The sequence below is a fragment of the Rhizophagus irregularis genome, chromosome 6 (assembly GCF_026210795.1).
Source record: "Rhizophagus irregularis chromosome 6, complete sequence".
Taxonomy (NCBI): Eukaryota; Fungi; Glomeromycota; class Glomeromycetes; order Glomerales; family Glomeraceae; genus Rhizophagus; species Rhizophagus irregularis.
The window spans coordinates 2185821-2210356 of NC_089434.1; the positions used below are offsets into that span (position 1 = coordinate 2185821).

At 29.3% G+C, this 24536-nt stretch overlaps 6 protein-coding genes across 6 annotated transcripts; 2 read left to right on the forward strand and 4 right to left on the reverse strand.

Moving 5' to 3' along the window:
• Positions 1-236: 236 nt before the first annotated feature.
• OCT59_026206 (uncharacterized protein) lies at positions 237-1308 on the reverse strand (the record flags this gene model as incomplete). The annotated part of the gene is made up of 2 exons (XM_066143018.1): positions 237-1141; positions 1200-1308. 2 exons carry the CDS (start codon positions 1306-1308, stop codon positions 237-239), a joined length of 1014 nt encoding a protein of 337 aa, XP_065992578.1.
• A 701-nt stretch (positions 1309-2009) lies between these two features.
• Positions 2010-4201, forward strand: OCT59_026207 (uncharacterized protein; the record flags this gene model as incomplete). The annotated part of the gene is made up of 9 exons (XM_066143019.1): positions 2010-2012; positions 2165-2459; positions 2544-2597; positions 2721-2959; positions 3195-3311; positions 3373-3404; positions 3488-3569; positions 3642-3833; positions 3923-4201. The coding sequence occupies 9 exons, from the start codon at positions 2010-2012 to the stop codon at positions 4199-4201; spliced, it is 1293 nt and encodes a 430-aa protein (XP_065992579.1).
• Positions 4202-7755: 3554 nt separating this feature from the next.
• Positions 7756-8267, reverse strand: OCT59_026208 (uncharacterized protein; the record flags this gene model as incomplete). The annotated part of the gene is made up of 2 exons (XM_025329709.2): positions 7756-7962; positions 8025-8267. The coding sequence occupies 2 exons, from the start codon at positions 8265-8267 to the stop codon at positions 7756-7758; spliced, it is 450 nt and encodes a 149-aa protein (XP_025182240.2).
• A 378-nt stretch (positions 8268-8645) lies between these two features.
• On the reverse strand, positions 8646-9179 carry OCT59_026209 (uncharacterized protein; the record flags this gene model as incomplete). Its single annotated transcript, XM_025310460.1, has 2 exons — positions 8646-8735; positions 8808-9179. The coding sequence occupies 2 exons, from the start codon at positions 9177-9179 to the stop codon at positions 8646-8648; spliced, it is 462 nt and encodes a 153-aa protein (XP_025182239.1).
• Positions 9180-9284: 105 nt separating this feature from the next.
• OCT59_026210 (uncharacterized protein) lies at positions 9285-10773 on the reverse strand (the record flags this gene model as incomplete). Its single annotated transcript, XM_066143021.1, has 5 exons — positions 9285-9695; positions 9970-10019; positions 10227-10455; positions 10539-10636; positions 10770-10773. 5 exons carry the CDS (start codon positions 10771-10773, stop codon positions 9285-9287), a joined length of 792 nt encoding a protein of 263 aa, XP_065992580.1.
• Positions 10774-12714: 1941 nt separating this feature from the next.
• Positions 12715-13402, forward strand: OCT59_026211 (uncharacterized protein; the record flags this gene model as incomplete). Its single annotated transcript, XM_066143022.1, has 2 exons — positions 12715-12932; positions 13123-13402. The coding sequence occupies 2 exons, from the start codon at positions 12715-12717 to the stop codon at positions 13400-13402; spliced, it is 498 nt and encodes a 165-aa protein (XP_065992581.1).
• Positions 13403-24536: the final 11134 nt, after the last annotated feature.

Here is a 24536-nt window from a genome sequence, read left to right on the forward strand (position 1 = left end):
TAATCATGATCCCAAGATTAGAATCGGCCATCTCATTTATAAAAAATCGAAAGATCCGGTTAGTTTGCCGAAGATGGAAAGCTTTTCCATACATCTCCATCGTAAATATCAGTGTATAAACCTGGTTCATTTCTCCGATTTGTCCATTTCTGAAGTGATTCTTCAAAGCCTGGGCGTTGATACATCACAGTCAATTGCTTTTTCAATGATGGTATCGGATATAACATTCTGGGTCTTCAGACAAATCCATTAACTACCGAGACTTTATTAGTTAATTCTGTTCCACATATCCGCCTTTTATTACGCATAGGATGGTTAGGAAATTCCACATGAGTGCATTGGAATCCGGTATTTGTCTCATTTTGTGGATTTCCTGGCAAAATTTCTGATATTTTATACAGAGTGTTGCATTCAGGACATACCGCACATGTTCTATTTCGTTTATTAATTCCTAAAAGTTTTTTTGCTATATAAAAACTTGTAGGCAAATTTTCAAAACGTGTTCGATCAGTATCCAATAATACCATCCTGAAAAACTTAATAAATGACTCAATAGCAACATCCGGAATACGAAATCTCGCTTGGTATTTGAATATCCACAGAAGTATCCACGAATCATTAAAATTAATGTTCGTGTTAAAATATTTATGGTCTGACTCAAGATCATTAAAATCGGGAGCGGTAAATTCTTCAATCGGAATATCGTCCTCATCTGTAGTAGAAGCTCCATCATCATCGCTCGGTACTTTATCTTCAAGTTGAACTGGTTCCAGTTTAGTAGGTTGTTCAAGATTTATATCACGAAACTTATTGTGGCGTTTTCGTCTTTTCAGTCCATCAATCGGCTTATTATCAATTTCATTATCATTTTCATCATCATCATTTCGTTCTGATTCTTCACCATCGTTTTGTTCTGATTCACCATCATCGTTTCGTTCTGATTCTTCATCATCATTTCGTTCTGATTCTTCATCATCATCGGTATCTGATAAATTCTCAACGACTCTAGTTCTTCTTTTTTTTCTTTCTTTAGAACTGTTGCTAGAATTGCTTTTTTTTCTTTCTTTAGAAATGTTATGTTTTTTGCCGGTTCCTCTTGATCGAGAAGCTTGAGATCCAGTAGTGATGGCTTGGAGTTGTTCTATTTCTTTGCGATGTCTCTCAAATGTTCTGAGATCCAGGATCCACCAATTTACTACCTCCGCAAAACAATAAACATTTACATTCAACCAAATTTCTAGTTTTAGGACCACTTTTAGTAACTTTCGAACGATCTCTATTAACACGATATTTTCTTGGTCTTGGCATATTTGGTTTGATATAAATATTTACCAACCCAATTTTATTTTAAATTTAAATAACCTGATTTAATAACTTTGAAGTTTGTTTATAAAATTCATCGTAATTAGTTCTCAATCAGTTAACTTATTTCATTTAGTTGATTAAATAAATTCTTAAAATTTCCATATCAATCAATTAATTTATTTCATTTAGTTGATTAAATAAATACTTAAAATTTCCATATCAATCAGTTAGCTTATTTCATTTAGTTGATTAAATAAATTCTTAAAAATAATATATCAATCAGTTATCTTATTGCAATTAATTAAAAAATAATAATATCAATCATGATTGAACAAATGAATTTTATGTATCAATTAATCGTATGAACGTATAAATTGGAGAAATTGTGAGAAAATCACTATCGCTACTATTTTTAATATTAATTGCAACGGTTAATTAAATCAGTTTATTTTTTTTTTTAAATATAATAATAGTAACAGTTAATTAAATCAGTCTATTTAAGCTAAAATAAACTATCGGGAATATATATATGAGCTAATTTAGACTCAACTTTTTCTTCTCGCTTGTTACCGATTTTTGTAACATAACCCTATATTTTTTTATCCGTAAATTTACTGAAACATATTCTTACTGAAATATTATAATTAAATATGACTAAAAACATAAAAAACATAAAAAACATTAAAAGAAGAAAAATCTGGAAAATGGTACCACTCAGATATAGAATCCTCCGATAGCGAAAAACCTGAAGCTAAAGTGTGAAAGACCAATAAAACGGTTTTAAAGAAATAAATGGACAAACAATGGTAATTTAATTTATTTGATTTTCATCAGATTCTTTAATTTCTCAATTTATTAGCGATCAATACCTAATATTAAACCAACGAAAAAACAAAAGCCCACTTTAATCGACTTTGTTGAAGACGAAGAAAGAAATATTGGTATATTTCAATATACTTATGTAATCATGCCCGAATTTATTATATCACCTAATGATTATGAATTTAAAGTACTCGATAAAGAAAAACGAACAAAAAGACGTCAATCAGAACTAATGAAAGGCCAAAAAGGCCAAAAGTCCAGTGTAATTGATTTAGTTGACGATAACGACGATGATCTGATTCAACAGGATGAGAGCGATAATGATCAAACCGGTATGTTATTAATGTATATATTATAAGTATATTATAATAAGATTATCAAATTTTATCAATTTTATCACAATTTTTCTTTTTTAGCGTTCCAGGAGCAGGTTGAAGAATTGAGTCAGTTGATCAAGAAAATAACGAAAGGTAAACAAAAAGCAGCAAATCCGAAAGATATAATTATTGACTGGTCGGGAGTAGAAACCTCAGATTCTCCAGAAAAGTGCCAATACGTATCCCGATCACCAAAAAAGAACTGATATATCCAAGCTTATGGAATTGTCGGATCATCAAAAGAATATGGAGTTGTTGGATCATCAAAAGAATATGGAGTTGCCAGATCATCAAAAAGTGCCCCGCCTCCATCCTCATCGTCATCATCATCGTTATCCTCATCCTCATCCCCATCTCCATCTCCATTCCCATCCCCATCCTCCTCATTTTCATCCTCAAATTCGTCGTTTCTTTATTACGAGGAAATGGATCGGGATCTAAGAACTGCTTTAAGGGTAACTATTTTTTTTTTTAGTTCAGTTTAATTTTCCTGATTGTTTGCTAATCAGTTGATATTCTTACGATTAGAATGAAATTGCCGGAATTATGGACTGACTTCTGGAAGACAAAGCATTAAATACTAGGAAAACTTTTGATAGTCAGCGGAAGTTAGTCCAAAATAACATAATTCTGGTAGTACAAAAAATGATCAATAAGAATATATTCTCTGTATCCGACGGTGTGATTAAGTATATCGTGCATGAGAGACATCATCACCAGAAAGAGCTACTACTCAATAGCGAGAAGGATGCCAATTGGAAAGATCTCGAAAAAAGAAGAAAGCATGCAAATTCAAGACGAAGTGATGTAAATATTAAATCGTTGTTTTTATATTACCTTATCTTATAATTTTCTATTAATTATTTAGAAGCAGGAAAGACAAAATAAAACTATCGACAAGTTAAAAAAATTAAAGATCAATTGATAAATAAGTTCCACACCAACGAGCTCCAGCCTCTTCAGACTGATAATTGATACCACAGTCTGGAGGTATCGGAGACCGATAGCGATAACCCTAATAAGCGAAAGATCATCATACGGGATCTCAAATGGAGATCAGCTACCGTAAATATTCGAATAATTTTTACCAATCGGTGCATAATAATTCGTATTTTTATTCTTTTTTTTTTTTTATAGCTACACTCTTTTTTACGAAATTACGTCAATAATGCGGCATCAAATGCTCGACGTGTAAGAAAACAGATGTATGATACCGAATACGCTCCTAATGAGAACAGTGCACCCGTTAATGCCCCCAAATGGGCAAAAATCAGTTACAAAGGATCGTTGAAACATTTAGTGGAAAAATATAGTGCTAATCGCGAAGAGGTAGAGAACGATAAAAGCCAGGAAGACGACGATAAAATCCAAGAAGACGATGATAAAATCCAAGAAGACGATGATAATATAAAAGCCAGGAAGACGATGATAAAAGCCAGGAAGATGACAATAAAAGCCAGGAAAATGACAATAAAAGCCAGGAAAATGACAATAAAAGCCAGGAAAATGACAATAAAAGCCAGGAAAATGACAATAAAAGCCAGGAAAATGATGATGCAACCGGCGGAGAAAGAAACGAAGATCAGGAAAAAGAGCAGGATGAAGAAGTGGACAATAGGAAAAAAAGGAAAAAGAGAAGTGTAAGTCTTGTTTCAGAAGAATACGATAGTAGTAATAGTAGTAAATCGGTGGGATGATTCAATTATATAATAATAATTTAGCAATAAATTTATTTCTGTAAAACCGATTTTTATAATTTTAATAATTAATATATAATCGTATTTAGTAAACTAACCAAAATATAATTAATAAAACCGTAAATTTAAAATAAAAATGTATGGCAATCGGAAGATTTTTTATTGGTTGAAAAGTTAACAATCGGTATACTGATATGTCAAATAGTAAATGGCCTATTGTAACCCGATTGTACTCTATTTAAATATCTGATTGTACTCTATTTGAATATCCCGATTGGAACTCTAATGTACTCTTATTGCGCCATTTTTTGGTAGCAATCAGGATTCTCCCGATTGATAATAAACAAAAAAAATAGGGGACCAATAAGATGGAAATCAGGTAACCTGATTTCCATCTTATTGGTCCCCTATTTGTCATCATTTGACCGGTGTTTATTTTAAAAAGACCCGTAAAATGTTGATCTGGATCATCTGATTTTTTCAGTCATTTACCAACTGATTTGCTGAATTATTGCCAATTAGTTATTGATTTTTACCGTTTGGCAAATTTGGCAAAATTGTGTTGATTTATATGACCAATCAGTATAATTTTACTGAATGATCTTAAAAGAGCAATTTTTCGTATAATAATCGGTATAGGTTGATTTTTCACCAAAAGACTGAATGAGTTTTCGTTTAACAATCAGTATTAGTTGATTTGTGATTGATTTTACCGATTTTTGCCATTGGTCAAAAAATGTGACGAATCACATGACCAATCGGCAAAAATTATGCCGAAAGCTTTTAACGGTCAAAAGTTTTGATTTCGACCAGTGTATGGATTATTTAAATATAAATATGATTAAATCAAAAAATAAAAAAAATCTTAGTTTGATTTCAATTAAAAATAATTGAAAATCATGTATATGTTTAATTGTTTTAAATATAAATATCAATATATCATATTTAAAAATAAAACAATTTATTATTAGCACATTCTATTGAATTTTAAAAAAATCAATTTTTTTTTTAAAAAACAAAATCATCAATATATCATATTTAAAAATAAAACAATTATATTCTGATTAAATATTTTGCGTACATTTCTTAAAAAAATCATAAAAAAAATCTTGTACATCATACATGCAATTAAGAATGGGTTCGCAAATGATTTTCAAATTCCGCAATATTGCAGATTTTGGAGTTGAATTGCGGTTAGTAGCCCACAATTCTGCAATTCTAATTGCTAGTACCCATAACTATCAATTTTGTATATTTATAAAAATGCCGGAACTATGGGTTCCGGCATTTTCTTTTAATTTTTTTTTACATAAAAATGCCAGAACTATGGATTCCGGCATTTTCTTTTGATTTTTTTTACATAAAAATGCCAGAACTATGAGTTCTAGCGTTTTCTTTGATTTTTTTTACATAAAAATGCCAGTATTATGGTTCTGGCATTTTCTTTTGATTTTTTTACATAAAAAATGCCAGAACTATAAGTTCTGGCATTTTCTTTTGATTTTTTTTACATAAAAACGCTGGTACTATGGTTCCGGCATTTTCTTTTGATTTTTTTCACATAAAAATGCCAGTACTATAGTTCTGGCATTTTCTTTTGATTTTTTTCACATAAAAGCTGGTACTATGGTTCTGGCATTTTCTTTTGATTTTTTTTACATAAAAATGCTGGACTATGGTTCTGGCGTTTTCTTTTGATTTTTTTACATAAAAATGCCAAAACTATGGTTCTGGCGTTTTCTTTTAATTTTTTTTACATAAAAATACCGGAACTAAGGTTGCTTGCCAAAACCTCTCCAAAATCCTGAGATAAATTTCGGCAAGATTTTACTATATGTTTACTATAGTTTCAGCAGGATTTCGGCAGTTTCGGCAAATGGGGGTTTCGGCATTTTGGCAAAGTTTTGGCAGGATTTTTAATATGATTTAATATAGTTTCGGCATTTTCTGTATAGGTTTCGGCAGTTATTAAGAAGGTTTCGGCAAGCAACCTTAACCGGAACTATGGTTCTGGCATTTTCTTTTAATTTTTTTCACATAAAAACACCAGAACTATGGTTCTGGCGTTTTCTTTTGATTTTTTTTACATAAAAATGCCAGTACTATAGTTCTGGCGTTTTCTTTTAATTTTTTTTACATAAAAACACCAGAACCATTTCCGGCATTTTCTTTAATTTTTTTATATAAAAATGCCGGAACTATAGTTCCAGCGTTTTCTTTTGATTTTTTTTTACATAAAAACGCCGGAACTATAGTTCCAACATTTTTTTAATTTTTTTTATGTAAAAACGCCAGAACTACGGTTCTGCATTTTTAAATTATTTTTTATATAAAAATGCCGACAATAGATTCGCATTTTTTTAAAATTTTTTTTTATATAAAAATGCCAGAACTATGAGTCTTGACATTTTTATAAATTTTTTATTTTATATAAAGATACTGGAACTATTGATTTTGGCATTTTTTTTTCTAATTTTTATAAAAACGCTGGAACTATTATTTCTGGCATTTATTTTATTTTTTTTATTAAAATTGCCAGAACTATTAGTTCCAGCATTTTTTTTGCAGTTATAATAAAAGAAAATGCTGTTTCTGGCAGTTTTTCCAAATTACCGATCCATTTTTTTCTAAAAAAATAAAATCATTTTTTTTAAATTTTGTTAATGAAAAATGATTTTTTTTATGATTAATAATAAGAGAAAATATATTTTTTAGTAGTTAAATTAAAAAATTATATTTCATTAAAAAAAAATTAGTTTTTTTTGCAAACATTCCGCAAATCTGCAACTATTCCGCAATTCCACAAATATTCTGCAATTGAATTGCGGTACTTTGGATATTTGCGGATTTGCAGAATATTTGCGGGATTGTGAATAATTGCGGATTTGTGGATCTGTGGATTTTAGATTTAAAAATCTGCAATGTTCTGTAATACCGTAAATCGCAATTATTCCACAATTACATATTTGCAGCACCATCCTTACATGCAATTACTAAATATCATCCCCTTGTGATAAATAAAAAATTACGCAACACAAATTCAACACAAATTCAACACAAATTTATCAAATTTAACGAAATTTGGCCAAAATTAATAATTTTTTACCAGAATTATCAATACAAATTGAACACAAATTGAACACAAATTTCAGTCACGATTTATTTATGTCATACTCGCGTTATTAATAATTAAATAAATAAATCTGCATTTTATTTATGATATGGAAAACATGACCATAAATTCTTTTAAGGATATAATTTTATTAAAATAAATCAAAACTCCTATATCAAGTGACTAAAAAAAATATTTATTTACAAAATATTCATTTTGTTTATCAAATCGGGGTACTATGTGAACAACACCATGTATAGACAGGACCCCGGAAACTATATATAAAGGTTGGTCTAAAAAATTGAATTTTTTATATGAACTTTACCCAAACTCCTATTGGATAGATGGTCAAAAAAGGAAAAAAATCATAACAAAATTGGTATCACCTTCCTTTTAAGTATATAATTTAGCCATTTTTAGTAATGATTTGCAAAATATTTTCTTATGACTTTACCCATTTTAACTGCAACCTATCTATAGAGTTTCCAGGGTCCTGTATAGACTCTATAGCTACAAAGTTATATAATTCTATCAATTTTAAGTGAGGACATCCATATAAATATGGGTTCCTTTTAGATTTAAAATCGTACCATTGAATTAATGCGAGATTTAGCGGTGGATCTGTTAATACTTCTGCTAACAATAAGGCCTATAAATAATAAATATTTATTAATACTTTTATAATAAATTATTACATAAATTGGAAAATACCTGTCCATAACAAAGTCCTTTGTTTAATATATAATCATTTGATTCTTCAGAATCCATTGAAATAGCTATATCGCTAAACCATACTTTATTATGATACCTGTTTGTGGCACGTATTATGGTACCATTTTCCAGTGTTACTGATCCATATATGTTTATTTGGGTTTCACCAATAATTGTAAAACCATCAAGTAAATCTAGATATGAATCCAGACAACCTATAAATCTAGCAAAACCGGTCTGCATTTTATTGTTTACGGAATCTTTTTTTCATTAAAAAATGTATTTGCATCTTGTAAAGAGAATTCAAAGAGTCTTGCAGAAAATTTACAAGTGCGAGGTGTTTTTGCGGTTTGCCAGATTCACTGAATATTGAGACATTCTAATAGATATTGCTTGACGTTTTATCTATTAATTTAATTTCCATCTTAAGTTATATAATAAATATATACAATAAATAAATTTCCAAATACTTACAGTTCGTAAAAGCTGAGGTTCAACATTTTTTTTATTGCTAATTCGGTAGGGTATTTTAACAAAATATTTATGAAGACTTTCGTAAGTTTCTGTGGTATAGCCATTTATTGCGCCATAAGATCGTATTGAGTTAATAATGTGATAAACTCATGAATGCAATTTAGGCAACTTCAAATTGGAAGGAGAAACAAATTTAAAAGCCTTGACAAACATCCGGACCCATCTATGTATTGCATCCTAAAATTTAAATGTTAATTTAATTTATTTAATTTAGTAAATTTTTAATTTTACTAAAATTTTAATACATACATTAAATTTCTCTAAGTCACTTTCACTAAATTCTTCATATCTACTTAAAATATACATTTCATTCCAATATTCATACAATTTTGCAAGATCATCATTATTTACAAAATTATCTACTTCGTTATTATTTTCATTATATAAATTATCAATAACAAATATCATGACTTTCATTAAACTTCGATATTCATTAGCAGTTAATCTTGCAATTGACTGCAGTTCATTGGAAAAAATTTTAATGGCGGAAAAACGTGGAATTGCTGCTAAACAGCGATCTACTTCTTCAACTAATTTATTACCATTAACATGTTGCAATTTTAAGATATTGTACGTGAAGATAATTTGATAACAAAATAAACCCAAATCTAAATAATGCATTCTGTCAGGAACAGTAGTCAAGTAAATATTTATATTTCTTGATAATATAAATATTTATAATTAATATATATATATGTTATTATAATTATTTCTACTTTTGCATACTTATGGCAAATCCCAAAAAAAATTATATACAGATTCTATGCAAACAGATTTTTGTGTATCATTTTCAAAATATTTACGCATTTCATCATGAGTTCTTAGTATTACATCATTAACCGATAAGTCTATATTTGCAAGATTGTCCTTTTTAATTAAACAGGAGTGACATGGAAGGCTTGAATTGGAGGATTTATAAACTAAACAAAAACTTGTGGCTTCTGGCCAATCTGCAATAATAGTTGAAACTTTAGGATAAAACCAGGTATTTTCATTATTTATAAAAAAGTCTATACCATCTTTTAATAAAATAATCAGTTCTAGTAAATGACATAAAGATTTATGAAAGGTATCACGAACCAGATTTTTATTTGCAGCTTCTAAAATTGGTAAATATCCCAAAAGTTGCTTTGCATCCTGTTTATTACAACGTCATATTGGGATATTGCCTAATGTAATATATATTGGATGCAATTGACTTTTTCCTAATGTATCTGTGGTTGTTGCATTTGAATATAAAATAATTGATAATAATTTGGAACTAGTAGGTAAGGATTCTTGCGTAGTCTTCCACCATTTTCCAGTATTTTTGCTCACCGTAAATACTTTCTCCATTATACTATAAAATAATATAAATAAATTAAAATAAATATTATTTAAATTATTGAATTAAATAATATTTGGCATTTACCTCAAAGTTTTCGTAAGATAGCGCAAAATTTTGCATTATGTCAGGAATAGCTAAAATATTTTTGATGCACTGTATTAAATTTTGATAATAATAAAAAAAATAATCTTTATCCTTATGTTTTGTTATGAGAACTTTACTAAATTCTAAATTAGAAAACTTCATGTTATTCATAAATGCTCGTCCCTGTTCAATATTTTTTGGTAATGGTGATTCTGTAAGATTTGAATGTTTATTAAAAAATCATATTATTTCATTACCACCTTTATTGTTTATTTTGTATTTCGTTACTAATAACATTAGATCTTTATAAGCATCATTAGGAAATTTTGTGCAAGTTTTGGAATTAGGATTTTCAGATTCTTCAAAAATTTCAGTCTCTTCAGAAGAATCTAATATATTTTCAAAGTTATCTTCAAGACTCATCACTGATATTGCACTTCCAATACTATCAAAAGACATGTTTTGTGCATCATTATCATCATCCATCTAAAATTATAAGCTAAATGAGTTAGTATATCTGAGCTTTTTCTTAAAAGCTCCAAAAAGAATAATCTGGAATACATAATTACCTCAACTTTATCATTTTCATATTCACTACTTTGATTACTTCTTGTATCTATTTCACTGTTATATTTTTCACTATCGTCGTCATCATTATCTTCTACTTCTACATTTTTTAAGCATTTCTGGGCGTGTTGAGTATATGCAAAGCGTTAACTGAATATTCGCATACAAAGGAGGCATTTGAAACAGGACCGGGAAAACTACTAATAAAGGTCACCGGTTTTCTTGGTTCGAACCCATATTTAATTTTCAAAAAGGTCACCGTAAAAATAATTAATAAAAGTCACGTGTTGGTTCGCAAGAATAAGAAAATTTGAGTGAAGATCTTTCCTTTTTCTGTTTTTAGAGCGAAAACATGTGAATAAATAGCCAATTGACCAATCATAAGATGGTTCGCATTTATATGATTTTCTGATTTTTTTCCAGTGACCTTTATATATAGTTTTCCCGGTCCTTTTGAAACTCATGTTACTAATTAATGCGTCAAATTTGATGAAAGCATCAATTCACTATTCAATTTATATGAGATTTCGTATGCTAACAAAATTTTGAGTAGGCATTAACAAATGGCTGTAAGAATCCAGGTGGCTAATACGGCTTATTCAATTGGCTAATCATCCACAAATTTACGCATTAACGGGCTGTAAGAATCCAGGTGTCTAATACGGCTTATTCAATCGGCTAATCATCCACAAATTTACGCATTACACTATTTCGAGAATGTTATAATTTTATCTTATTTTGAGCTATACTGAATATTTCTGAGTTCTTTAAAATTTGCTAAGTGCCTCGTATATTATGAAATCAGCTGTAATGGGCTGTAAGAATCCAGGTGGCTAATACGGCTTATTCAATTGGCTAATCATCTGAATTTCATCACTAATTTGGACTGATAACCAGCACAAATTTATGCGATAATCAGTTATAAGCGCTATCAATCTGATCAGCCAATTGGCTTTAACAGTTTACTGGCTGCAACTTTTTTTTTGCCATGCATAAAAGCTCCAATATGTGTAACATGTTATTTTTTTATAAATGGGTATTGATTAATACTTCGATTGTACTATATGCTTTTACGAAAGTTTTTTTAAAAATTCTCTTATGAAAGTGTTACAATTTTTTTTTCGTAATATCATGATGCAAAATTTTTGCATTAGTTCATTCATTTTTCGTAATATTTCGCATTAGTTCATCCATTTTTTGCAATATTTCACAAGTTTTTTTTCTTTTTTAGTATAGAATAGCAAAAATGACGTTATGACAGTTTTCCTCCTTTTTCTGAACCTCTGGTTTATGTATTCCCCCTTTTTCGTATTTTTAGTTCCTCATTTTCAAATTTCTGGTCCATGTCTTTCCCCTTTTTCTCATATATTCTCCTTTCGTATTTCTAGTTCCTCTTCAAATTTCTAGTAATATCTCTTTCTTCTTTTCGAGTTTAGTTTATATCTCTTCCTTCACATATTATCCCGATGGCTACAAAACGTGGCGAAAAATGAAATATTGATGATAATGAAAGAATCTCAAGACGTAATACTGAGAAGAGTAGTGAAACTGAAAAACGAATAAGATTATCAGACGATAACATTGAAGGTATGTATGACATGATATGTATCATATTCTTTATAAGAAATTATATAAAATATAGTTAAATTATATTTTATTATTAAAGTTAATAAAAAACAATAGAAAAACTATTAAGAACCAATTCGCAGATAATTTCTAAGCTTGAAGTTCTTATACCAGACAAAAAAATCTTGAAACCCGTCTCTCGGACATAGAAAAAAAGCTCAATGATAATAACAAAAATAATAATAATACAATAGATCTGGAGTATGTAAAGGTAATAAAGATAAATATTATTTAATGTAAACCTGAAATGCTAACCTCGTTTGATTAGGAGCTCATTAAAAAGGTGTCGAAAATTTTATTTGAAAATTTTGTTTATCCTTCACAAGACGAGTACAAACTTGCTATCGAAAAATATTTAAAAGATGAAAATCCGGAATTTATACGCCAGTTCAAAAAAAATCAATGGATTATTTTGTTCGAAAAAAATTGTCCCGACTGTAAGTTAAAGCAATTATGAATTTTATTAAATTTCATATTAACATTTTTTTTTAATAGTTAGTACAACAACATAGAAGCATACGAGGGGCGTTCACGTCTAGAGTCAAAGACGTTATGTATTCTGTTTTCGAAGTGACTGGGCATAAATTACCGTCTATTAACACTCAGGCTAGTCCGTCAAAGATTCAGAAATGGAAGAGTAAGGCAGAGGTGAAAAGATGTTACAACAACCTATTTAAAAAGGTTAAAGATGGACAACTTATGACATATATGTCGCTGATAATTGATAAGTTGCGAAAAGAAAATAAAAATCCCTCAAAAACACAAATAGCGTATGCGATTAGTATATGTGAAACGTATTTAAATCCTAATAATCAAAACATTTAAATGAGCGAAAGTATAATGAAGTTGAAGATAATCAACAACTTAGTAAGTTTTTAATTTACAATTTGCAAAATGTGAATCATTTGAATTACAGTTTATTTATTTATTTATTGATTTTTAGCAAAGGTTGAAAAATAGGGATAAATTTACACATTCAGACAACGATTCTCATGATGGTAATGATGTAAATGATGGTGGTGATAGAGCAGCTGACGATAGAGCAGGTGCGGCTGACGATAATGCGACTAATGATGATAGGCTTAATGATGGTGCGGTTAACGATGGTGTGGCCAACAATGGTACGGCCAACAATGGCATAGCTGACGATGATATACTTTCTATTGACTTTTATAACACAGAGGAGGAAGGTCAGTATGTAAATAGTTTATTAGAGAATTATGGGTTGCATAGGAAATAAATATTATTTTTTATATATATCACACGTAATAGCATTTTTTTTACCATAATAATATTGTTTTAATAAATAAAATGGTTATTAATTCTTAACAACACAGGTGTGACATAATAAATCGTGGCTGAAATTTGCGTTTAATTTGTGTTTAATTTGTGTTAATAATTAGAGGTTGGAACCAGATATTGATATCAGATTTATAATCGGATTTAATCGTTTCAGATTTATAACCGGGTTGGAAATTTATTAAAAATGATAAACCAGTTTTAATATAACCGATTTATCCGGTTTATTATAATAGATTTGTACTATGTAGTACAGATCTCATTTAAATAACTAAATATCGATAATCTTCTCATCAGTTCTTCTCTAATCATTTCTCTTAAAAAAAAAACTAAATAACCAATGTGACAATGTCAGCTTCCATGTTTTATCCTTCAGATGCAGACTCTGACGAAGATTCTCACACCACACACTCCACACAATCATCTAAAACACGAAAAAAGTGAAAAGCTAACATTGTATCTGATCGTAGTAACAAAAGTCACACCTCTTTTTTTTTTCATATAGATGAAAATGATTCTGACCTTGTGTATTGTAAAATATGTGAATACGACCTTTCTGGATCTTATAGGAAGCCCTATGCATATACTCGTAAAGGTGGAAACACATCAAGTATGATAGCCCACTTACGAGACAAACATGGCATAACCAAGGATAATTTTACCAATTATTTAGATGAATATAGAGAGGTATGATGACTATGATCGAAATTTTTATTTTATTTTGTATTTTATAACGTAACTATTAACTAATTCACTTAATTGATTTACTTATTAGCCAAAATGGGATCAAAGTCATCAAACACAAGTTACCGATTATTATAGCTCATCAAAACCATGTCCAGCCAAAAGACAAGAGTTATCAGCAAGAAAATTAATTCAATTTATTATTCATTTTGTTTTGCCTCTTTACATTTTACAAAACTGATTTTTTCGTGAATTTATTTACGCATGCGAGCCAGGATTTCGTATCCCATGTGATAAAACCGCCAAGGGACTAATCCACGAAGCATATGAATGGAGCTACAATCAGCTTAGCGCCTTACTTCGTAGTAGTGTAATGAATATCCATCTTACTACTGATCTATGGACAGCAAAATCTCGTTATGGCTACTTAGGCGTTACGGCAACTTGGCTGACCTCCGATTTTGAGTTTCGAGAAGCCCTTCTTTCTTGTGATCATCTTCCATACCCACATACAGGAGAGGTGATTAGCGAAGAGTTATTTAGAATAATTGGTGTTTGGCGACTTAAGACAATGGTTTTTACTATTGCCACGGACAATGGAGCTAATATGGTCAAGTGAATACGATTGTTAAATACAAATCATATTAGCAGTGTAGAACGTCAACCTTGTGCCGTGCACACGTTACAATTATCAGTTCAAGAAGGATTGAAGCAATGTAAAGCCATACATCGTCGTGTTAAAAGTTTGCAGGCTTTTTTCCGACTTCCTAAGCAAGCTCAACGTTTACACAAAGCGCAAAAAGCGCAAAATGAATCCAATCAAGCTGAAGGAGATGTCCAAAGTCCTCTTGACCTTTTAACGGATGTAAAAACGAGGTGGAACTCCACCTATCTAGCTTGGAAACGTCTCTTGGAATTACATAATTTAATAAGATTCGTTTCAACTTCATTACTTTCCAAATCGGATCGTGCCTCCCAAAAAGAAGGCGAAAAATTAGAACGTCTGTGCTTATCGGTTGGAGAAAAGGAGTAATGTTTTTTTTTATTATTTAATTAGTTCTATTGGTTTAAAGTTTAAACAAGAAAAAACATATATATATTTTCATTTATTAATCAATTATCATTTTTATTTATTTACATTGTAGATTTTTGCAAGAAGTTGTAAAGTTGTTAGAACCAATCGAAATCGTAACTAGGCATTTGTGTGGTGCCAACTATCCAATACTTAATCTCGTTCACCCATACATGGAATCACTTAAAAAAAAATTTGCTCCAAGATCAGACAAAAATGAAACAGTTGACACCTATCTGAATCTCGTCTATGGTGAAGGATATGAAGAAAATGATGATGACGAAATAACCGATGATGATATACCTGATGCTGGCACCCGTCAACAATGGCAATATGCGCACCGCTAATTTCATCAAAGGATGAGTGCTCGTGGTCGAGGAAGGGGACGAACTCAACAGAGATCTAGCAGGAAACGAACACGGACTGAAAGTGTTGCGGAAGATACAAATAAGGTGGAAGATTTACCACCGGTTAATACAACAAATTTGCTTGAAAAAGTCTGAGTTGCAATATACTTGTCATTAGATGAATTATGGGCTATTCCAACAGATACTGCTTTGATTGCTACATTTCTTGATCCCTGATTTAAACATTTCAAGTGGTCAACTAATAGTGAACGAGATAGGGCGAATCAATTGGTAAAAAAGTTATACGATGAGCTGAAAATAAACCTTCGTGTTCCAGATGACATTGAACATAGGAGTCTTGAGGAGAACAATGATGATAATGATAATCTGTTTAGCGATTTAGAAGGAAATTTCACACAAACAAACACAGAAGAGAAAGATGAAGTGTCACGTTATGTAAAGTTACAGGATATTAGGGTCAAGGATGACCCTTTAATGTGGAGGTTAAATCATAGGGATAGTTTTTTTACCTTAGCGCAACTTGCAAGGAAATATCTTTCAATTCCAGCGACTTCAGTGCCTAGCAAACGATTGTTTTCGGATGCCGGTAACCATATTTCGGCAAAAAGAACACGCTTAGCACCTGATTTAGTGAACAAAGTTTTATTTTTAAAACGTAATAACACCCATTTTGAGATGTTTCCACCACAAGAAGGTTAAAAAAGGAAATCTTTTTATGAAATTTTTAATAATTTTGCTTACATTTAATATTCAAAATTCGAATAATTCAATAATTTCAATTAATAATAATATTAACAATTTAACATTTTTAGTAGATAGTAGTAAATACTAAATAGTAATAATAAATAATAGTAAATAATAGCGTTAATAATAAGTATTAAGTAATGTAATAAGTATTAATACTAGGAATAACAATTAAATAATAGCTTTAAAAAAGAGAGTTTTATTTGTTTAATTAACAATGCAAGTGAATAAAAAAAAAATTATTATTCGTTAATCGTCTTCGCTTATTAATTATTATTATTAAAACCGGTTAAATCGATTTAACCGGTTTAATTAAACCGGTTTATCGGTTTTAACTGGTTTTAATATATAATCGGTTTATAACCGATTTCAATTTTCACGATATCAATAAAACCGGTTTGTAAAAATAAAGCCGGTTCCAACCTCTATTAATAATTCTGGTAAAATTTTGTTAATTTTGGCCAAATTTCGTTAAATTTATTAAATTTGTGTTGAATTTGTATTGATAATTTTTAATTTATCACGAGGGGATGATATTTAGTAATTGTGCATATACAATTTCTGTACGATGTACATGATTTTTTAAAATGCGGATTTCCGTAATTTTACGATATCGTATTTTCTGGCCAATCAAAATTAGGCTGATCCTTGCATGTGATTTAATCATTTAATCATGCACGCGTTTTTTGTCTTATTTATTTTTGTCTCTTATTTCTTTATTCTTTTGTTCAATATTTTTAATTTTTTTGTCTCTTCTTTCTATTATTTCTTTAATTATATACAATATATTTACATATATTTCATAATTTATTGCTTTGCAGGTGTAGAAATATTTGCTTATTAATACTAATTATTTTCATTTTTTTTACCTCTTTGTTACTTTGTATCGTAATACTAACAATAATATCTATATTTCCTTTATTCCTTTTTACTTGTACTTTAATACTAACGATACTAACAATACTAACAACATGTTTATTTTTTCTTTTCTTTTTATTTCTTTATTCTTTTGTTCAATTACTTTGCAGGTATAGAAATATTTATTTATTAATACTAATTATTTTAATATTAATGTGTTTTTTTTTACCTCTTTGTTACTTTATGTCGTAATACTAACAATACTATCTACGTTTCCTTTCCTTTTTACTTGTACTTTAATACTAATGATATCCATGTTTCTTTTACTCCTTTTACTGTTTCTTTAACTCTTTTTACCTTAATACTAACAATAATAACAATATTTCTTTTATCTTTATATCTAATACTAACGTTACTATAGCTGGTTCTCTTCTTTTTATGTCTAATAATATTGTTACTCTTTACTCTTTCTTTTTTTTACTTTTATGTATTCTGTATATATTAATAAATACTTGTAATTTTTTATGGTTTAATAAAATTATATCTAATAAAACATATATTATATAAACTTATAGTACAGAAAATGAAGTATTATTTATCGAAATATTTTGAAATATTACGAAATATTAAGTTGTGTAAAATCACAGAATATTACGAATCGTCAAGTTATGGAGCATTACACATTATAGAATTTTGAAATATTTTAAAAAGTTGCGAAGTATTACGCAGTAAAATTATGGAATATTACGAATCGTAAAATTACGAAGCTTTGCATATAGTAATATTTCGAAATATTTTAAAAAGTTACAAAATATTACACTTACGCAAACTTGCGGCGGGTCTGAAAACTTATGAAATATTATGTAAAATTACGAAATATTGCAAACCACAAAATTACAGAATATTACAAATCGTAAAATTACGAAGCTTTGCATATCGTAATATTTTGAAATATTTTAAAAAGTTACAAAATATTACGCTTACGCAAACTTGCGGCGGGTCTGGAAGCTTACGAAATATTATGATGTGTAAACTTGCACTAGTGTTTGGAATCGAATATATTCGAATATACTCGAGTATTCATTTAAATTTATAAAGTGTATTCGAATAATATTCGAATAAGTTAAATTTCCTTTTATAGTAATGATTTACATAATTTTTAGCCTGAATTATGATTTTAACTCAGTTAAATTTAAGGATTTAATGCCCAATTGGAATTTTAACTATACTATATCTGGCTAAATGAATACTCGAATAACCACTATGCTTATTCGAATACTTGAATATACTCGAGTTATTCGAATAACTGTTACATGATTCCAAACACTAACTTGCACAACTTTTCGCACTATATAATTTCCTGATGACTATTTTAAAAATTTTACAAAATAATTGTACAATTGTTTTGAAAGCCATTGTATCTAGATCTATAAAAATATTTCAAAAAATTGGCCATTTTTAGTAAAGTACTATAATTCCTGTTTCAGACCCAATATGGTCTTTATCTTTTGAATTTGTGAAATAAGATATGTAGTCATTTGTGATGTTTTTATATACGAATTTAGCTTCTGAATTTTTTAATGACGTTTCAGAAATGCCTAATATGTTAATTTGCTTTTCCTCTAAAAAATCCAATATAAACTGACGCTTTTTTATTGTTAAGCCCTGTACGTTAAAGGTGGCTATATTAAGATAAGGTTGTAATTGGGAGCTTTTTGTTTTGTTATTTTCGAACAAATCATTTTTTTGTTTGTTAGTATAAATGTTAATTTCTGGGAAGGCAGGATTAAGGTTACTTGTCTAAACCTCTTCAAAATCCTACGATTAGTTTCGTCAAAATTTTACTATAGATTTATTATAGTTTCGGCAGAGTTTCGGCAGTTTCGGCATTTATAATAAGTTTCGGCAGTTTCGCCTTTCTCCAAAGTTTCGCCAGTTTTTTAATATAACATTAATATAGTTTTGGCAGAATTTCGCTTTTCGGCGAAACGCCATCTTGCCTAAACCCCTAGGTTTTGGCAAGCAACCTTAGGCAGGATAAAATTTTTTTTTTTTCTTTTTTTGAGGTATTTTTTGTTGTACTATCATTAAAAATATGTAAAAATAAGAAAAAGATTAATCTTCCATTGTTACGTTATCTCCATCTTCTAATCCTGCCGTATTAGAAGACAATGTCATTTTTGTTAAAAGAAAGTCAAGCTTTTTCGCGATTTGAGTCAATAAAGTCATATTTTATTCAATTTTTTCATCAGATCTGGATAATTTAGCTTTGAATTCGTTCATTCCTGAGTCAGATGAGGATCCAGAATCTTTGATATGAACTCTTTTATTGTTATTGTTGAGTGAAGTACTAGCCTTTTCTTTCAATTTTTGGTTATTATTTTTTAAGATTGATTTATGTTGTTGTTGTTTTGTCGGACTGGGTCGATTGAATTTAATTGACAATGACCATTATTACCCATATATGGGTTATCGTGAATAATATTTTTTCATTCCATTCTCTACGATTGTTATTAGGATAAGGTTGTCGTCTCCTTCTATTCACTGGTAAAAAAATGATTTATCCTACACATATCTTACACATATTGGGTACTTAAAATGTAGAAAATCATACACAAATAATACACATATCATATACATATCGGGTACTAATATATATATCATACATATATCAGGTACCTGATAGGTATACTATATATATAAGTACCCGATATGTGTATGATATGTGTATTATTTGTGTATGATTTTCTACATTTTGAGTACCCGATATATGTAAGATATGTGTAGGATATGTAATAGATAGACCATTTTTTTACCAGTGATTATTACTTCCTCCTTTAGTAACTTCTGCATATGAAAAGGATGTCTTTTTCTTAAATTGACTAAGCGCTTGTGTTCTGTTCAAATATTTGGGTTTAATTTGTTGTTCCTTGTCACAATCTTTGGCGATATGTGCAGGAGAACTACATGATATGAGCTGATTTGTTTACTCTGCATTAAAGAGAATTATTCACAATTTTGTTACTTGTTACTCAAAATTGTTTTGTAATACCAAAAAATCATCTGATTGATAATCACTTAACTAAATAATAAGTTGAACAAAAATTTACATTTGCGAAACTTAAATTATTAAATGTAAAAGAACTGTGAAAAAACTCATTTCACTAATAAAAAACCTATTTTTCATATATATAGAATTTTTAACATATATTTTTAAAAAGTAAGTATATTTTAATAAAATATAAAGTAAAATAAAAATTTATATAGTCTTAGTAGCTATAAATGTTTATAAAAATATAATAAAAATATTATATAAAGGATGATATCATAATAGATATTTTCAAACAATAAAAATAATTATTTTATGTCAGGGTTTGTATTATCATCTTTAAACGAAAATATATTGAGATCCACTGATTCGTTTTTTATAATTTTAGGCTCGTTGGAAAGCCCTTATTCTGGACTTTATAGGCGAAAAAAGAGCTCGCCAATTGAATCATTAGATTCGGAGATATTTATATTTAAAGTTAAAGTACGAACTTTTTAACATGCTTAAATGCAAATATCTTGGGATCCACTGATTCATTTTTTATAAATTTAGGCTCTTTGGAAAGCCCTTGATCTGGTCTATATGAACGAAAAAAGAGCTTTCTGATTGGATCATTGGATCTGGAGATATTTACGTTTAAAGTTAAAATACAAATTTTCAATATATATAGTAAGTGCTAAGAATTATATTAATTTAAAAGAAATATTTACCAAATTATAGTATAATAACATTAAATAAATATTTTTTAATACTCATTTCCAATTTACTGTATATTATATAATATTTTGTATAATAAAAATGTAATAAAATCAATATTTTAATTAAAGATATACAAATCAATCCATATGGTTTTTTCTTCAGCAACTTCTGCTGGAAAAATGGCTAAGTGATCAGCAGATGAGAAATGTAGTCGATCCCCTTTTATTAACTATTAATCTTAAAATGCAATTTTACTACTATTAGATTTATCTTATTGAAACGATTCCAATGAGCTATATTTTATTCTTTTTAATTACTGGGTCAAAAATTAGCAAACTGCCTGATTGGTGATGATATTTAGCAAAAATGCCAATCAGTCACTAATTAGTCATCAATCAAGTATTTGATTAATGACTGATTGAAGATCAATTAATACCTGATTTTTCACTTTTTATTTTGTGTTATAAGATAGGTTACCTTCAAATTTAAAATAAAAATCTTTTATAAAATTCTTTACAAATTCTATTATAAAAGAAAATTTTATATTACATTGTTATGATTTTTCCTTTTTAGCTAATTAACTAATAGAATTTAAGAAAAAAGTAAGATAAAATCATTAGTAAAAGGCCAATTTTCTACAGTGATCTTTATTATAAGTAAATAAGGTCTTTATATACATTGCTACAAATTCTGTACATATTTTGTATAAAAATATATAAACCTATATAAATAATAAATAATTACTTTTTATAGGGCAGTAGAAGAAAAGTTTCACAAAAGTAAAATTATCTTTGATAGGAACTGCTTCAAATTAAGTAATTTTACTAAACTAAGAGTTAAAGTTCTGTTTAAATTTTAAAAGAATTTATAGGAAGTCTATAAACAAATGAAAACTAAGAAAAGCTTAAGCTTTTCTTTCAGCAACTTTTACTGAAAAAATGGTCAAAAAATCAATAGGTAAAAAATGTAATCAATCCTTTTTCTTTTATTTTTAATTAGATTTTTTTATTTTAATTATATTTAATTTTAATTTTTTTTTTTTTTTTTGCAAGGTGGTGCAATTCATGAGTTTATTAGTTATATGGAATTACAGAGTTTTCTGCTATAAGCATAGGTTTCCCATTCTATAGATTGCTCCTGTGCCCTACCATCACCAATATGAAATTCACCTATATCCTCCTATATATAGTAGCTAGAGGTTGGAACCGGCTTTATTTTTACAAACCGGTTTTATTGATATCGTGAAAATTGAAATCGGTTATAAACCGATTATATATTAAAACCGGTTAAAACCGATAAACCGGTTTAATTAAACCGGTTAAATCGATTTAACCGGTTTTAATAATAATAATTAATAAGCGAAGACGATTAACGAATAATAATTTTTTTTTTATTCACTTGCATTGTTAATTAAACAAATAAAACTCTCTTTTTTAAAGCTATTATTTAATTGTTATTCCTAGTATTAATACTTATTATATTACTTAATACTTATTATTAACGCTATTATTTACTATTATTTATTATTACTATTTAGTATTTACTACTATCTACTAAAAATGTTAAATTGTTAATATTATTATTAATTGAAATTATTGAATTATTCGAATTTTAAATATTAAATGTAAGCAAAATTATTAAAAATTTCATAAAAAGATTTCCTTTTTTAACCTTCTTGTGGTGGAAACATCTCAAAATGGGTGTTATTACGTTTTAAAAATAAAACTTTGTTCACTAAATCAGGTGCTAAGCGTGTTCTTTTTGCCGAAATATGGTTACCGGCATCCGAAAACAATCATTCGCTAGGCACTGAAGTCGCTGGAATTGAAAGATATTTCCTTGCAAGTTGCGCTAAGGTAGGAAAACTATCCCTATGATTTAACCACCACATTAAAGGGTCATCCTTGACCCTAATATCCTGTAACTTTACAAATAACGTATAACTTATGCTTCTCTTGTGTTTGTTTGTGTGAAATTTCCTTAGATCGCTAAACAGATTATCATTATCATTATTGTTCTCCTCAAATCAATTCTATGTTCAATGTCATCTGGAACACGAAGGTTTATTTTCAGCTCATCGTATAACTTTTTTACCAATTGATTCGCCCTATCTCGTTCACTATTAGTTGACCACTTGAAATGTTTAAATCGGGGATCAAGAAATGTAGCAATCAAAGCAGTATCTGTTGGAATAGCCCATAATTCATCTAATGACAAGTATATTGCAACTCGGACTTTTTCAAGCAAATTTGTTGTATTAACCGGTGGTAAATCTTCCACCTTATTTGTATCTTCCGCAACACTTTCAGTCCGTGTTCGTTTCCTGCTAGATCTCTGTTGAGTTCGTCCCCTTCCTCGACCACGAGCACTCATCCTTTGATGAAATTGGCGGTGCGCATATTGCCATTGTTGACGGGTGCCAGCATCAGGTATATCATCATCGGTTATTTCGTCATCATCATTTTCTTCATATCCTTCACCATAGACGAAATTCAGATAGGTGTCAACTGTTTCATTTTTGTCTGATCTTGGAGCAAATTTTTTTTTAAGTGATTCCATGTATGGGTGAACGAGATTAAGTGTTGGATAGTTGGCACCACACAAATGCCTAGTTACAATTTCGATTGGTTCTAACAACTTTACAACTTCTTGCAAAAATCTACAATGTAAATAAATAAAAATGATAATTGATTAATAAATGAAAATATATATATGTTTTTTCTTGTTTAAACTTTAAACCAATAGAACTAATTAAATAATAAAAAAAAACATTACTCCTTTTCTCCAACCAATAAGCACAGACGTTCTAATTTTTCGCCATCTTTTTGGGAGGCACGATCCGATTTGGAAAGTAATGAAGTTGAAACGAATCTTATTGAATTATGTAATTCCAAGAGACGTTTCCAAGCTAGATAGGTGGAGTTCCACCTCGTTTTTACGTCCGTTAAAAGGTCAAGAGGACTTTGGACATCTCCTTCAGCTTGATTGGATTCATTTTGCGCTTTTTGCGCTTTATGTAAACGTTGAGCTTGCTTAGAAAGTCGGAAAAAAGCCTGCAAACTTTTAACATGACGATGTATGGCTTTACATTGCTTCAATCCTTCTTGAACTGATAATTGTAACGTGTGCGCGGCACAAGGTTGACGTTCTACACTGCTAATATGATTTGTATTTAACAATCGTATTCACTTCGACCATATTAGCTCCATTGTCCGCGGCAATAGTAAAAACCATTGTCTCAAGTCGCCAAACACCAATTATTCTAAATAACTCTTCGCTAATCCACCTCTCCTGTATGTGGGTATGGAAGATGATCACAAGAAAGAAGGGCTTCTCAAAACTCAAAATCGGAGGTCAGCCAAGTTGCCGTAACGCCTAAGTAGCCATAACGAGATTTTGCTGTCCATAGATCAGTAGTAAGATGGATATTCGTTACACTACTACGAAGTAAGGCGCTAAGCTGATTGTAGGCTCCATTCATATGCTTCGTGGATTAGTCCGTTGGCGGTTTTATCACATGGGATACGAAATCCTGGCTCGCATGCGTAAATAAATTCACGAAAAAATCGGTTTTGTAAAATGTAAAGAGGCAAAACAAAAT